General features: G+C 50.2%; 1 protein-coding gene across 1 annotated transcript in view; it reads left to right on the top strand.

The window, feature by feature from the left end:
- LOC139755744 (uncharacterized) overlaps positions 1-17,307 on the top strand; it is a 715,481-nt gene that overhangs the window by 48,974 nt on the left and 649,200 nt on the right. The window contains 1 exon segment of the mRNA XM_071674375.1: positions 15,607-15,746. Coding sequence (XP_071530476.1) covers positions 15,607-15,746 — 140 coding nt within the window.

Here is a 17,307-nt window from a genome sequence, read left to right as displayed (position 1 = left end):
TGAAACATTACGCGGCATTGTGAAGTTATGACACAGTCCAGTAATGACACAGAACGTGTCGTTTGCCTCCCCGAAGACGCACTCTGACGAGTCAAAATGATAGAAAAGTACAGTTAAACGGTAGATGGTTAGGGGGGATGAGCCAAGTCAGTCTTGGCCGACTTGAAATTCCCTTCCGACGGCTATTGTGGGTGGCGGACACCATGACAAGGTGAGATTGCTTCATTGGGAAGCGGGAGGATCATGACCAGGGGAGAGCACTTCAATTGGAAGCGGGGAAAGGTAAGTGAGGCGAGCGAGGCTGGACCAGCCAAGAGGGAAGCGAGACTCACTGTGATAGACGAGGGGTTAACGAAGCAGCCAGTTGGGATTTGCGATCTGACACAGCAGGGTTTAGTAGCGGCCATCACGGGGATTTTTAGGCTTAGGGAGAGGGAGCAGGGAGAGGAGGGAAATGGGAGTTTAAGTAAGACGGTACAGTTTATGGTGGTAGTTGGACGGGGTTGAGGAAGAAGGTTAAGGTGGGCAGGAGTGCACGTATACGGTACTGTCGGAGACGTGACTTTGTCTGTATGGTACTGTCGGAGACGTGACTTTGTATGGTACTGTCGGAGACGTGACTTTGTCTGTATGGTACTGTCGGAGACGTGACTTTGCCTGTATGGTACTGTCGGAGACGTGACTTTGTATGGTACTGTCGGAGACGTGACTTTGTATGGTACTGTTGGAGACGTAACTTTGTATGGTACTGTTGGAGACGTAACTTTGTATGGTACTGTTGGAGACGTGACTTTGTATGGTACTGTCGGAGACGTGACTTTGTATGGTACTGTTGGAGACGTAACTTTGTATGGTACTGTTGGAGACGTGACTTTGTATGGTACTGTTGGAGACGTAACTTTGTATGGTACTGTTGGAGACGTAACTTTGTATGGTACTGTTGGAGACGTAACTTTTTATGGTACTGTTGGAGACGTAACTTTGTATGGTACTGTTGGAGACGTAACTTTGTATGGTACTGTTGGAGACGTAACTTTGTGTGGTACTGTTGGAGACGTAACTTTGTATGGTACTGTTGGAGACGTAACTTTGTGTGGTAGTGTCGGAGACGTAACTTTGTGTGGTAGTGTCGGAGACGTAACTTTGTGTGGTAGTGTCGGAGACGTAACTTTGTGTGGTAGTGTCGGAGACGTGACTTTTTGTGGTACTGTCGAAGACGTGACTTTGTCTGTATGGTACTGTCGGAGACGTGACTTTGTGTGGTACTGTCGGAGACGTGAGTTTGTGTGGTACTGTCGGAGACGTGACTTTGTGTGGTACTGTCGGAAACTTGACTTTGTGTGGTACTGTCGGAGACGTGAGTATGTGTGGTACTGTCGGAGACGTGACTTTGTTTGGTACTGTCGGAGATATGACTTGTATTTGATCACTTTATTTGCCAGCCTGCAGCCGGGCAGCATAGTACAGACACTCGACCAACTAGAGTGTATAAGGTTACAAGATGTGAGGTGAGTTGCATGGGTGGGTTCAGGACCTTATATGTTGAGTATATAGATACACAGTACTGGATGGGCCAATCCCCGAACATATATATGGACACCAGAGTAATACATGAGTCACAGAGTGAGGCTGAAGGTTCTGTTGATTTTAGTACTCACACACACACACACACACACACACAGACGTTACAGATTAGGTCAGTACCCCGTATTTATAAACATAAGAGTTGTACGTATGAGAAGAATAAGACTGAACTTGAACTTATTTTGCACGATAGATGAAGGAGCGAGTGTATGTTAGCACCTGTATAATTAATAGAACGTAGCAAAGGAGCAGTCCTTGAGTGTCTGGAAGCTAGTAAGAAGGTGAGTGCAAGTCTATGTGGGACGAGTTTACGCAAGAGAGCGTATGTGCGCAGATATGGGGAGGAGCGTGTGTTTAGTGGTCTGGGTGTGTGGGAGAGTGTGTGTGGGGACGAGTGCGTGAGGTGGTAAGTACAGTACACGCTGGAGGTAATAGCAGTTCCCGCCCGTTTCCTCGGTTCACTCTCCGGGCGTCACGCCACAGAGCACCTCCTCCCTGGACTGCCGCTCTCGCTAGCAGCCACAATGGTTCCCGGTTGTAAAAGATGAATTCTGTGGCTCCGCAGCTGTTGGACGCCCTCCAGAAATTACCACTTTGTATTCCAAATGACGGCGACGGGTAAACACCGTTCTCTCTTAATCTGTCAACGGTTCACTACTCACATCTAAATTTCCGGCGCGCTAGAACCGTCGTGAGACCTGGTGCGTGTCCTGGGTCAGCCCGGGTCACCAGGTTATGCTTAGGGTCAGCAACACTGGTACACGCTGGGGGGCAGAGCTGGAGGAGCGGGTAAAGGTCAGCAAGCCAACGGTTGTGTCAGTACGGTACATCTGTAGGGTACCATGCGTGTGGTACAGTGTACCTGACGTGTGGAGATCACTTGTGTGTGGGATACAGCTGCAGTGTACTATCCCTGTGGTGCAGTGCACCTGACATGTGGGGATCACTGTGGTGTGTAGGGTACAGCTGCAGTGTACCACATCTATGGGCCATTGTACCTGACGTATGGGGGATCACTGTGGTGTGTGGAGTACAGCTGCAGGGTACCACACCTGTGGTGCAGTGTACCTGACGTTTTACGTGTACAACTGGACCTCTCCGTCACGGTGAGGCAACAGGTGGATCTTACACACACTCGTCCTTTGACAACGGTCTCCTCAGTTCTGCTGAGGTTGTACCTCACTGGTACCTGCCCTCCCGCTGTGAGGCACCGACGATCTCCCACAACGTGTGGCGGGGTGTGGAGTGCTGATGCCAGGCGGGGTGTGGAGGGTTGGGGTTAGTGCGCCAGTGCCAGGCGGGGAGACATGTGAGGAGTGCCACAGATTGCCAGGTGGGGAGGTAGGTGAGGGGTGCCAGGTGGGGAGGTAGGTGAGGGGTGCCAGGTGGGGAGGTAGGTGAGGGGTGCCAGGTGGGGAGGCAGGTGATGGGTGCCACAGAGTACCAGGCAGGAGGCAGGTGAGGGGTGCCACAGAGTGCCAGGTGGGGAGGCAGGTGAGGGGTGCCACAGTGCCAGGTGGGGAGGCAGGTGAGGGGTGTCACAGAGTGCGAGGCGGGGAGGCAGGTGATGGGTGCCACAGAGTACCAGGCAGGAGGCAGGTGAGGGGTGCCATAGTGCCTGGCAAGGGGCAGGTGAGGGTTGTCACTGAGCGCCAGGCAGAGAGGCAGGTGAGGTGTGTCAAAGAGTGCCAGACAGGGAGGCAGGTGAGGGGTGCCACAGAGTGCCAGATGGGGAGGCAGGTTAGGGGTGCCACAGAGTGCCAGATGGGGAGGCAGATGAGGGGTGCCACAGAGTGCCAGGTGGGGAGGCAGGTGAGGGGTACCACAGAGTGCCAGGTGGGGAGGCAGGTGAGGGGTGCCAGAGCCAACAGGTCGGGTAATCCCTGCCTCCCAGTCCACCTGTGCCCTGCCGCCTCACTAATTGCTGAGCGAGGCACTACGAACTGCATGCATAGCACTGTGTGTGTGTGTGTGTGTGTGTGTGTGTGTGTGTGTGTGTGTGTGTGTGTGTGTGTGCATGCCGTATGTGTTCTTGCTACGAGTGGACGTGCTGCAGGTGTTCATGCTGCGAGTGTTCATGCTGCAGGTGTTCATGCTGCGAGTGTTCATGCTGCGAGTGTTCATGCTGCAGGTGTTCATGCTGCGAATGTTCATGCTGCAGGTGTTCATGCTGCGAGTGTTCATGCTGCGAGTGTTCATGCTGCGATGTTCATGCTGCAGATGTTCATGCTGCGAGTGTTCATGCTGCGAGGTGTTCATGCTGCTAGAGTTCATGCTGCAGATGTTCATACTGCGGGTGTTCATTATGCGGGAGTTCCTGGTGCGGATGTTCATGCTGAGGGAGTTACCGTTCATCTGGTGCTAGCACGCGCGTGGGATGTGCTTGTGGAGGACCGTAAATGTGACAGGCGGGGCAAGTGGCCGGGCGCTGCCAGCTGTCACCCCCGCTTCCCCCCCCTGCCTTCATTCCTGCCTTCCTCCCCCTTGACACACACACATCCTGCCTGCCTCCTGCCCCTCCCTTCCTCCTGGCTCATCTCCTCCGACCCCTCACTTCCTCCTGCTTCCCCTCCTCCTACCCCCTCCCTTACTCCTACCCCCTCCCCTACTCCTGCCCCTCCCTTCCCCCTGGCTCCCTGCCTTCCCCCCTGTTCCCCGCCCCTCACCTGCCGCGGGCGTGGACTCTGTATTGAAATGTAAACAATAAAACAAAGGCCGAGCCTGACTCCCTACGTCGCCATAGTCAGACCACATTTAGAATTCTTGGTCAGAGATAAACTAGGACAAATGCAGAGAAGAGCAACTAAATTCATTCTTTAGCTCAGAAATAAGCTATGTAAAGAATGAGGTTATAAAAGTATTTCCTCTCATTGTAAAATTAAACACTTGGACAACATTCACAGTTTTAGAAAATTCTTGATTTTAACTTTTTGCTGCACGTCAGTAAGAGATACTACGACGAGAAAGAACGATATGAAGGTAAAAACTGTTGAAGGTGTGATGCAACTATGGGCACGTTTCTTCAAGAGTAGAGTTATGGATAGTTAGGGTAACGTACTACCTTATGTTGTAAGTGTGAACACTGCCGGGACATTAAGATCAAAGCTTGACAAATGTTTGAATGATAGCGATCATTGCGTTAGCATGTTCGAGAACGACAATTGTGATACGTATTTCAGCTTCCGTTTGCATTACAGGTTTGTGGCGGAAGTACGTCCTCCCTAGGGTATCCGGTGGCCGTAGTCTGATGTGTCTGTGTTTGCCATTCAGCGTTTCCCATATAATTCCCACATCAGTATACTTTTTCTGTACTGCTCGACGCTCTTTCATAGCAGTTTTCTACCCGGCCTGTGTGCCGGAGGGAGCGGTAGGTAGGTAGGGACGAGCCTTCTGCTGTACTATCCAGTCTTCGTCTATATACATTAGGAGTGAAGGACACCATGACAGTATGACTGTCCTCCTGCAGGTGTTCTCGTCGTAGACCATCAGGTGTGGTGTCTTCCCCACCAGCACTACGTTACTGTAGTGTGTACCTTGTGCAGCACCACACACCAGGTACCCATAGGTCGTTACCTGTCCTCCATAAACTATATCCAGCCAGTCTCGAGTCTTATTTATGTCCAGACACCCCCCCCCCCCTCCCCACCCAGAGGAGGAAGAGAGGCGCTAGAGCGGCCCACAGCTCTCCACCCCACCCAGTATGGCTTGCCACCTGAGGGACGTGAATCACATTGTGCCTCCCATGCTGGAGTTCATGTGGTGCAGAGTGTACTGCGTGGATCTACAGTTTACACTAAGGAGGAGGCTAGGGCTTGTGTACGTCAGACTGGAGTGAGTGTGACTGGTAACTGGTTACTTCAAACTAGCTACCTTACTGGTAGTGGTAGTAGTAGACTGAGGTTCTTGTACGTTCAAAACATGGAGGAAGACATGTAGAAATTGGTGGCGACGTCTGGAGTGTCTGGCAGTTGAGAGTGAACGATAGTGAGACATCCTGGCGAAGATGATGGACCCTTTTGTATGTGTGTGTGTGTGTGTGTGTGTGTGTGTGGTGGGGTGGGGTGGGGGGAGACACTAGGTGTAGGTGTTGGTGGGTGAGGGTGTGGCAGGAGAGGAAATTATCGGGTGTGGGTGAGTGAAGGTGTGGCAGGAGATGGGTTGGAATACGAGGCAGGCAGGGGGCCGGGCACCAGTTGCCAGCTCCGTGGACCCCCCGCAGCACCAGTCACGCCCACGTCTCCTGCCCAACAGTACCCTCCTCTCACTTCCCTCCTGACGGTAGGGGGACCTCCATGGGTCCCTGGGCCCCACTCGGGCCCACCTGTCACCCTCCTATGTCCATATAGTGTACCCACTGTACGCTCTATACTGGCCTCCACCTACCCCTAGATATGTGTCCTTCACCCATACTCTCACTGAAATGCATTGTCTATGTATATCTAGATGATAAATATTTCAAAACGAAAAGAAAAAAAATCGCCATTCCGTAACACTGAGTTTCACAACTACCTCACAGCCACCCTGACTCACACTGCCACAACAACCTCACAGCCACCCTGAATCCCTCAGTGCCACAACCACCTCACAACCATCCTGACTCACTCACTCCCAGAACCACCTCAACTATCCTGACTCACAGCCACAACCACCCCACAACCATCCTGACTCCCTCACAGCCACAACCATCCTGACTCCCTCATAGCCACAACCACCTCACAACCATCCTGACTCCCTCACAGCCACATCCACCTCACAACCATCCTGACTCCCTCACAGCCACAACCACCTCACAACCATCCTGACTCCCTCACAGCCACAACCATCCTGACTCCCTCACAGCCACAACCACCTCACAACCATCCTGACTCCCTCACAGCCACAACCATCCTGACTCCCTCACAGCCACAACCACCTCACAACCATCCTGACTCCCTCACAGCCACAACCACCTCACAACCATCCTGACTCCCTCACTGCCACAACCACTTCACAATCATCCTAACTCCATCACAGCCACAACCACCTCACAACCATCCTGACTCCCTCACAGCCACAACCACCTCACAACCATCCTGACTCCCTCACAGCCGCAACCACCTCACAACCATCCTGACTCCCTCACAGCCACAACCACCTCACAATCATCCTAACTCCATCACAGCGTTCTCCATCCTTGTATGACCTCCACTACCAATGTCACTGTACATCACCTTTCCATATCTTCATTATCATTTCTACCACCGCCACTACCACCACCGTCCTCACTACTACCACTACTGCCTTAATCACTACCACCACCGCCCTCACTATTACCGCCACTACCCACACCACTACCACTACAGCTAGCACTACCCCTAACCACTCTACCACTGCCCTCACTACTACCACCACAGCCAGGACAAGTAGCCACTGCCCTCACTACTGCCACCACACCCCCACCGTTACCACCATTGTCCTCACTACTGCCACCACATCCAGCACCGCTAACCACTGCCCTTACTGCTCCCACCACAGATCTCACCACTACCACCACTGTCCTCATTATTACCACCACAGCCCTCACTGTTACTACCTCTACCATCACTATTACCACCACAGTCAGCACCACTAACCACAGCCCTCACCATTACCACCACAGCCCTCACCATTACCACCACTGTCCTCACTGATACCACCAGTGCCATCAAAACTACCACCGCTGCCCTCACCACTCACGCAACTGCCGTCACTATCACCACTGGTGGCAGCACCAGTACCAGCCTGACACCCACCATCATGATCACTATTCCCCCCCTCATGTTACAGGTACAGGAAGCTCATTTTCTTCTTGTATTCAACAATCGTCTACCTTGTGTCATATTTATTGTGTATTCTAGCGTAAATCTCTCTCTCTCTCTCTCTCTCTCTCTCTCTCTCTCTCTCTCTCTCTCTCTCTCTCTCTCTCTCTCTCTCTCTCTCACACACACATACACACACACACACACACATCCTAGTTAGAGTTACCCCTTACCCCCCCTTCTCTCCCACTGCAGCAGTAACAACTTCATGTCACCTCATTCAGGGTAGTGCTTGACCTATGACCTTAGGTGTGGGCGATGTTGGTTGGTGGTGGGTCAGCGGCGGCGGTGGCGTCCCCGGGCATGTGGGTGAGGGAGGGAGGTGGATGCAGGTGGATGACGACGGTTAGAGAGCTAAAGAGGAACGTGTCACTCACGTTATTCACCAGTCTATTGAGTCTCATTATAAGACATGATGATGATGATTCCTTCCAACGGTCGAGGTAGATGTGGAGGGGCGGCTCCCTCCCTCACCCTTCCCGCCGTCCAGTGTGTCAACCCGTGCATGGACTCCGCCAGATCGTATCTGCGGCATTGTTCCTCAAATCATGTGAACTTTTTTCAACAAAGATCCCTCTATGTGATGGTGTGTCATAACGGAATGTTACCCGACTGGTTATCATAATGTGATGCTGGCGTCTATCCTCGTGGGTTGTTATTTCCCGGCGTTCCCCTTGTGGTAGCGTCATCGTCTGATAAGTGTGTCATGACGCCTTAAGCTTTTCCGCCCAGCGAACCCACGAGGCCGCCCCCCACTTGTCTGTTATTATTATTTCCATTTTTCATGTTTCCCTGTGTGTTACTACTACCCGTCCCTGGCCCCAGGACCCGGGTGCCTCAGGCTACGCTGCAGCTGTGAGCCAACCCGCTAATGTCTCTCATAACAAGAAATGATGACAGGAAGCCTTGTCGGTGGACCGCTGTGCTGCCCCCTCCTCCCTCCACACCACACCTGCCCGACACCGCCCGCCTCCAGTGACACCACCACCCCCACACAGACCTCAACAGTCCCTTCCCCCACACACGGGAGGAACACCTTCATGGTCTTGGTAGAGAAAATGTGGATGATTGGAAGTCTACACCTGACCACGTTTAGTCGGCAAAGCTCGAATTGTGTCGTTCAGTTTATTGATGTATAACAAGATAAAACTACTTAAAAGATTATGATTCTAATATATTTGATAATTTGGGATATCTGATGAATGTTAGCGTAATCCTGATGATGTAGCCAGTAACAACACACCACTGTGGACCGCAGGAAGAGAATTTAACACTCTCAAGGACACTTGACAACGGGCGCCATAGCCAGCCGGCAGTCACGTAAGGACCGACACCCGGGGCGGTCGGCCACAAGAAAGAACGGCGCAGCAGGTGGTCGCTCTGCACTCGTGTGATAACGTCACAACACTTGCACGTGTTGCCAGTGGGAACCGTTCATTGTACAGTGGAGCTCTTGGTAAGGCTTGGAAAAATGAATAATTTTAGACCATTTCCTGTTAACATAATGATTTGATGCTTCATAATACGTAGCGTTGGTGTCATTATTGAACTTTACATATGAACAACTCCTTCCTTGTACAGTAAGAACTACAATATCCTTCATGAAGAAGATGACTGGTTAATGACGCTCTCCAGACCACTAAGACTTTCCAGGCTAGAGTGGTACTGACGCCACCTTCCATGGCGGCTGGAACTGCCAGGATAGACTTTTCTCATTGTTGCAGAACCATTCACAGCTCGTAGTGACGCCTGAAGACCTGACCTACTACTGGGGTCGGCTGACATCGCTAAGGCTCCTGTAGTGTGGAGAGTGCAGACGGGAGAGAGGTGTATCATCATGATTTACATGTGGGAGATGCTGTAAGGCGTGTTGCTTAGTTCCTGCCCCCACGAGAGGCTGGAATATTACCACAATAATCGAGAGATGCAGTAGACACAAGAAAACTGTAAACACTGAGGACCAGAGTTGTTTAATACATTGGTCTGCAAAAATTAGGATTGCCAGGGAGCGTAAACTGAGGAATTTTGGGAGAGGTTCTTGGATCAGTCCCCACTAAGTGTACTAGTCCAGTCAGGACGTGGTTGTTCTGTAGTCCTACTGGCTGCGGCCTCCAACAGCCTGGCCGAGCGGAGGAGCTGAGTTGGCGACCGAGCTGTAGGGAGTTCTTGGGGTAGAAGACTTCCGAAACTGTCGTAAAGTATATGTGAGGTAAGGTAAGGTCCCAGGCCCATCGTAGGTATACAGGGAGGTCAATATATTAAGGTGTGTGCATTCGCCAGCATACGCACATTTCCGTGTGTTGTCTCAGCCACTGGAGCCTTCACCCAGCTGGCGGTAACACTAGAGGGGGCGAAGGTCCTGGGAGCGGTGAAGACTGTTTGCAGTGAGATAACGTTATCTTGGAAGGTAAAAATGGACTTTCTTGAAATACACTTCCTTAAATCTTTACGGTCACGCACGCTGCCGGGGTTTTAGGTTCGAATCGAGTCTCGCTGACATTTTCTTTGATCCGTCAAGCAGATTTTGTTCCATAACTTCTCATCTCGGTAAACTATATAGAGCGACAGAGGGAGATGTTCTGTTCCTACCAAAGATTCCAGGGTACGAAGCAAGAGTGTGGTGTGTGTACATATTTTCAGGACCCACCCTGAGCTGTTTGTGTGTGTTTTGGAGGTGAGTGAAGATGTCACTATTGTTGTCTTCTGATGGTATGCTCTTTAGAGGAACATTAAAGCAAGTCACTAAAGTTCAATGTCCACAGTTGTTCTCTTCCTGTGCATTGCTACCGAGTGCACAAGAACAGAACAGTAGCCCTTGACCCAAGTCTTAAGTTCTCAGGTTCATCTTGCATAAGAGTCGTACTGTCGTATCAAGGGTCTTACCGTAGCGTTCTGTGGTCGTCCCGTCATGCTGGAGGGGTTAACCACATTCCTTTGTTCCGTAATTAGAGCATAGTAACGTTCACGGGCCTCCCGGGGTCGAGCCCACGTAGGTTCGAATTCTGGTTGCGGCAGTCGATCCACAGTCAGTCCAGATGTTCATCCTTCCTTGGTTAGTTGAGAAAATGGGTAACTGGCTTACCTTTAGGGTGGCTGGAAATCCTCCCCTCTCTTTTTTTTTTTTTTTTAATTTTCCAAAAGAAGGAACAGAGAAGGGGGCCAGGAGAAGATATTCTCTCAAAGGCCCAGTCCTCTGTTCTTAACGCTACCTCGCTAATGCGGGAAATGGTGAATAGGATGAAATATATATATATATATATATATATATATATATATATATATATATATATGTGTGTGTGTGTGTGTGTGTGTGTGTGTGTTAACGAGATGGCCTTGATAAGGGCATTCACTTGGCCGTGCCGTCTCAGCTAACATAAAGAAGAAATATAAGGATAGCAGCAGAGGAGGCTCGTCCAGCACTATCAAAGGCGCTTTAAAGAAATCTTTACTCTTGACATTTATGATCTTGTGTGTAATGCTGTCGCTTGGCCAACCCCAGTGGTGACCTGTCGACAAGTATGACGTTCAAAAATCAAGACTATTAGATATTGTTGAGTGACTGGACGTGTTGAATGTATAACCAAGGGGCACATGCATGTACGCGTCGAGTCGAATGACTGGCGCATGCGTCTTTCACTGACTCGGAAGCACGTTGCCATGTGTATGATGATAATCATACATTTATGATAATCTTGACGTTTGTACAGTAATGATAACTTTCCGTTTTCGCAGACATATGTGGTAACTTTGATGTACCTTGATGATTTTTTAAAAAGTCTGTTCATTGATATATTACGCAGTGTAGTGTATACTGCATATAATTAAATGTAAAACACCTTTTACATTATGAACATATATTCACGCATTTCTTCATAACAAGTGGCAACACTTACATTAGACAAGAGCTTCCCGCACCTCTCTTGTTCCAGTCTAGGGCCTCCAGCACTTCTGTTGTTCCAGAGTAGGTCCTCCAACACCTCTGGCGCTTCAGACCAGGGCCTCCCGCACCTCTTGTGTTCCTGACTTGGGCTTCTAGCGCCTCTGGTGTTCCAGATTGGGGCCCTCTAGCGTTCCAGACTCGGTCCTTTCACACCGCTCTTGTTCCAGACTTGGTCGTCCGGCATATCTGATGCTCCACAGTAGGACCTCCAGTACATCATGTTCCAGAATAGGGCTACCAGCATCTCAGGTGTTCGAGAATAGGGCTACCAGCATCATAGGTGTTCCAGAATAGGGCTACCAGCATCATAGGTGTTCCAGAATAGGGCTACCAGCATCTTAGGTGTTCTAGAATAGGGCCTTTCGCACCAATAGCGTTCTAGACAAGGGCACCCCGTACCGCTGATGTTCCAGACTAGCGCCTTCCATACCTCGGGTGGTCCAGACTAGGGCCTCCTGCACCTCCGATGTTCCATACTAGGGTCTCCCACACCTATGGTGTTCTAGACTAAGAGCCACCAGCACCTCTGGACTTCCAAAGCAGGGCCTCCAGCAATCTTGTATTATCTTAGAAATGGCAGTTTTCACATTGATGATATTAAATCCTTGAACACAGTAGGACAATCCTAAGCATGACTGTACGACCCTTAGCTCTGATGACGTGGCCATCTTGCCCAAGTGTCGTACTGTCATGTTCAGGCAGTGTGTAAAGGTTCATATTGTTGTCATCTCTGCAGAACAGGCGACGTCTGTGGTTTCACAACATTCATCAGAGTCAGGGACCTGCCTTGTGATTTTCGTTGTCGTGAGAAATTACCCGCCCATCATTTACCCCTTCACCTTTGCTTATTATTATCATCATCAGTTACTTCATCCGCTCTGCCACATAACAAAACGTTCCCCTCCCGATGAACTCCGTTCTGTTGGCTGTCGAAAAACACAATTGTAATACACTCACTGGACTTTGCTTTGTCCATTCAACACTGAATCTTGGCTACTCATTACATCTATTCAGAGTGTTTACTCAGCATGTTGAATTGGGTCACTAGTGTAAACGTGCCTTCTTACGGACCGGAACTGTGCTTACAGGATCTTATTATGGTAAATGTCTGAATTACCTGTTACATTGTTACACCCCCCAGCAGCCACGAAGCTTCTGCCTGTTACATTGAGCCAGTTCTAGGAGCCTCGTGGTTCTCATCATCGTTAAGCACATTACCTACCATTAAGACACCAAACTGCTTTAATATATCTTATATGAATAAGTGAAAGTAGAAAGTACCTGATAGTTGATGATGGTCGTGCCTGGGTGCGTGTCCAGTACCCCCTGCCTCTCGCACTCCTCTGGAGGCTGGAACATGTCACGTGGGCAGCTTCGGGTGAGGTAAAAGGAAACTGGAAAGGCAATGAGTCAGCCAGATATAATGTATACCGTTCATGGTAGTCAAGCGTAAGAGCCAGCCAGCCAGCTAGCCAGCCAGCCAGCCAACCAGCCAGGCAGCGATAGCAGCAGGTGGCAGGGAGCGTCCAGGAACAGGTCCAGCAGCAGTTGTCGTACCCACGGGGTGAATATTGTGTAATATGATACACACACACACACACACACACACACACACACACACACACACACACACACACACACCTTATTCACGACAACGTCTCTGATATTTACCCAGGAGTACCTGATGGTACTCCTTCAGGTAACGTTTGACAGATGCACGAATGAAGCTCGCCAGAGTAAAAAGAGAAATTGATAATGAGATAAAAGTGATCGATAGAACTGTAGGTCTGGGACGTTCTCTAGTGGAAAGCGTGGATGTTAGGGAAACGTGTGTGTGTGTGTGTGTGATGTGGTAGGAGGACGCTCTCACCTGAGTCACTGCAGGTAACGCGCGCACCAGGAGAAAGCCAGCAGCATCTAAGTGCTCAGCGGGGCGTGGTCTCTACCTGCCTCTTGCTGAGTGCGTGTGTCAGGTGCTGACACAGGCTCTCGTGCTCACGCATTGCCAAACAATAGCCTCGTACTCACAGTCACATCGTGCTGGGTGTGTGTGTGTGTGTGTGTGTGTGTGTGTGTGTGTGTGTGTGTGGTTCTAGTAATGTGAGCTTTCCTGTTTTCCCGATGGGCTTGGAAAGTTATAGATTTCCTAGACCCACTGTATTTCTCCAGGAGTGAACTTCACTAACACTGTGAGAACTGTCGTTTCTGAGAGTGTGTTGGATCACCGTGTTGGGGGGGTCACCGTCCCTGTCTGATCCTCTGTATAAGGAGTGTAGGAGCTTCCCACACGGGAGGTGCAGGACGGTTGCTGCCACTAGGTCCCGTTACCTGCCGATGTTTCCCTCGACGGTTGATTATGTACGTCACGTATGTGTGTGTTCTGCACCCGTGTTTGATGACTGTGTCTCGCGGGATGTATGTATGTGGGCTCCTTGTCCAGTACATGATGACCTGGGCCCAGATGTGAGGGTTTACTCATGTTCCGTAGACTGTGAGGCTGGAGGAGCAGCAGCAGTAGTAGTAATAGACCAACATGTTACCCAGAGAGGGAGGGAGGGGTCTGGGGTGTTGTGAGGGGTCACGACGCACCTCTCGTGGCTACCTCATTACCCGTCAAGCAGGAGCTGCCACACACACACCCTTACTACCACCACCACCACCACCCTCTGCTTGCTCTCCCTCCCACCACCACCCACCTGCCTGCTCTGGTTCTCCCTCCCACCGTCACCCACCTGCCTGCTCGTATACAGCCTCACCACGCGTGGGGTTTACGATGGCCTCCATCGTGTTGCTCCTCTCGAGCGTCAGGTATTTATCACATGTTTACACGTTGACACTTTCCTGATGTCTGGCTCTCACGTAGTGCCCCGTTAAGGTCACACATAACCACTAGACACTTGTGCTCCTCATTTACTGTAGTTGTGGGCTGTTGCGTGGCCCTCACGGGACACCCACTCCTGGTGCAAGCTTTGCCTGCCACTCTCCTGACCCACCTCGTATATATAGTCTTACTATAATGGAGCTGTGGCGTGACCGTTTGTATATCTATCTATCTATCTATTTATCTATCAATCTATGTTTATCTATCGATCTCTCTGTCTATCTATATCAATCAATCTATCTGTCTATCTATCTCTGTTTCTCCTTGTGACGGAGGTGTAACTTCTGAATTACATGACGGATTTTCTTTCAACTTGGAAGGATTTCCGGGTATAATTAAAGAACACAGTCTCAACACTTTTCAGGTGTAGTGGTCACCAGAAAACAATACTTTTTTTAAGTCTGCAACGTACAGTGCTGCGAGTATGCCTGGCACGGCCACACTGACCAGACACCCCACCTCTGGGTAGGGGCAGGGTCGTGCAGGGGAGGGAGGGGGATCATGTAACGGAGGAGGTGTCTGTGTGGACTGCGTCCGGTCACTGAAGCGTCCAGAATGACCGAAGCTTCGAAGCCCAGAATGACTGAGGTTTCGAAGCAAGACTCACTGCTGGCCGAAGAAGCTGTAATACTAATTATATATTCTTGTGTACCTTCAGCGTGTGTGTGCATGTAGTACGCTCACCTCAGGTCATGAGGTATGAGAATATTTTGATATAAGAACGTGCCTGTTTGGGTACAGTGAGGTTTATAATAGTCTTGTTGCTCTTTCCGAAAACCATATGTGAACTACTGAGCTACAATCAAACCCAAGACACTGCAGTGCCATAGTGGATGTTCTCAGGATTTGAACGGTCGTAAGGATGGCATCTCCCTTGTTAACTAAAGATTAAGTTATCATCCCCCTTGTTATTTGAATAGCGGGGCAGCACACCCATTGTGAACTTAGAATCAAATAACCACTACCTTTTCCACCAAATACAATGCACTTTAACATCATCGTAAACATTGCTAAGCTAATTATTTTGTTACACTTCTTTCCTTCAGACTTCACCAGAATGAAGCATTATACATTTACATAATTAACTTTTTTCCTATTATTCACGGGAAAGGTGGATGGGTGGGGGGGGGGGGGATGCTAGACCCCCGGACTCCCTACCTAACCCACACCCACAACCTCCGGTCTTGTTCAGACCTCACAACACGAGCGGTGGGTATAACCTCCAGTAATCTCCACACTTTAAACTTGCCACAATGCAACGGTTCACCTTGAACTAACAAGCCCTCCCAGAATTACGCGAGTGTAATTGCATGTGCCTGTTGGTAGTTATGTCCAGCTTTAACAAGGTGTTTTATTGTCCGCAGACCGCGAGGTGCGCCATTACCACCGGCCCAGCAACTCCCAGCGGTCAGACAAGGTTCCCCTGGTGACATGGGAGCCCTTCTTCTGCGTCCTCCTGCAAGATGAGACCACCTTCACAGCCTACCGCTCCGAGGAGATGGCCGTGAGTACTGCCAGTTATTGATATAGTTTAGTACGGCTCGGGAGGCCTAGTTGTGGTCACTCCTGCTGGGGGAGGCCTAGTTGTGGTCACTCCTGCTGGGGGAGGCCTTGTTGTGGTCACTTCTGCTGGGGGAGGCCTAGTTGTGGTCACTCCTGCTGGGGGAGGCCTTGTTGTGGTCACTCCTGCTGGGGGAGGCCTTGTTGTGGTCACTCCTGCTGGGGGTGGCCTTGTTGTGGTCACTCCTGCTGGGGAAGGCCTTGTTGTGGTCACTCCTGCTGGGGGAGGCCTTGTTGTGGTCACTCCTGCTGGGGGAGGCCTTGGTGTGTGTCACATCTGGTGGAGGGGGTCTTGTTGTGTTACTTCTGCTGCAGGAGGACGGTTAAAGTTCTCTGTAACAACAGCACCTCGGCGGCGGCACCAGCCGGATCTCCTCACACCTACAGAACGTCTCCCGGCTGACGCTCTGGTGTAGGAGATGGATGCATCCTTCGCCACATTTAATCAGGGCACGACCATGATTTTTTACCGTGCCTGGTGTTGGAGGGATACCTCCCCTGCAGGAGATTGGGCTTCACCGCCAGCCTGGTGCGTGGTTCCCTCATTTGCTCAACTTGCTCACATATAATGTCCTTACAGTCCAATAAAGTGATGTTGTTTATGGAATATCACAGAGGTTAGAAGTCGTTAGAGAAGAAGGAATGAAACAACACCATTTACTTAGATGGTTGGCAAGCGGGCCACAAACACTGTGGTGGAAGGTGATTCAGTAGGTTGGACCAGGTGTTGGAGTCGTTATTTTGGTAATTTAATGTTTCCACTACGGAGAAGATGCTGCTGTGTTGACGCTGTATCGGATGTAAGGTTGTAGCGGATGTAAGTCTCGGGGAAGGCCGTGTCCTGTATCTGATATATAATACATCGTTGTACGAGTTGAGGTATCGTGAAGGCAGTGGCTGAGAACCCCAAGATGGACTCTGGTGATATTATAGGAAAGATATTCTTGTAGCTCTTTGAGATGTTATATAAACGCCAGTGTTACACGTCAAGATAGAGAAGTATAGACTGTTCTCCATTCAACCCCTTAAGCAAGGGGTTAAACCCTATAACCGTGAGGTACAGTGTAGCTAGCCCCTGCCAGGCCAGATGTGAGCCAGGATCCTGTGCGGCACGCCACAGTCTTACCTCCTGAGCCACGTGGGAACATTCAGTGGCTTAGAAACTGAAGATCAAAGACTCGTGATAGAATGATAGTCCAAGAAGTTGACCAGTAAACAACACATGTAAATAGTGTGATCATGGACCCAGCTGTGGGGGTAGAGGATCTCAACAACCATCTTAAGGTACACGTAAGGTAAGGTAAGGTCCCAGACCCAGCTGTGGGGGTAGAAGACCTCCGGAACCATCGTAAGGTCAGGTAATATAGAGTCCCAGAGCAATCTGTGAGGATGGGAAACCTTCGAAACCATCTTATAAGATCTATTACAATGGTTGTCAGGGGATGGCATGTTGTATCATTGACTGAGATTGTTCAGTATTTGGCTGGCGAGACTTGCAAACATTA

Source organism: Panulirus ornatus, chromosome 20 (assembly GCF_036320965.1).
Source record: "Panulirus ornatus isolate Po-2019 chromosome 20, ASM3632096v1, whole genome shotgun sequence".
Classification (NCBI taxonomy): domain Eukaryota; kingdom Metazoa; phylum Arthropoda; class Malacostraca; order Decapoda; family Palinuridae; genus Panulirus; species Panulirus ornatus.
The sequence above is the reverse complement of the archived record's forward strand: the minus strand, read 5'-3'. Positions and strand labels throughout refer to the sequence as shown.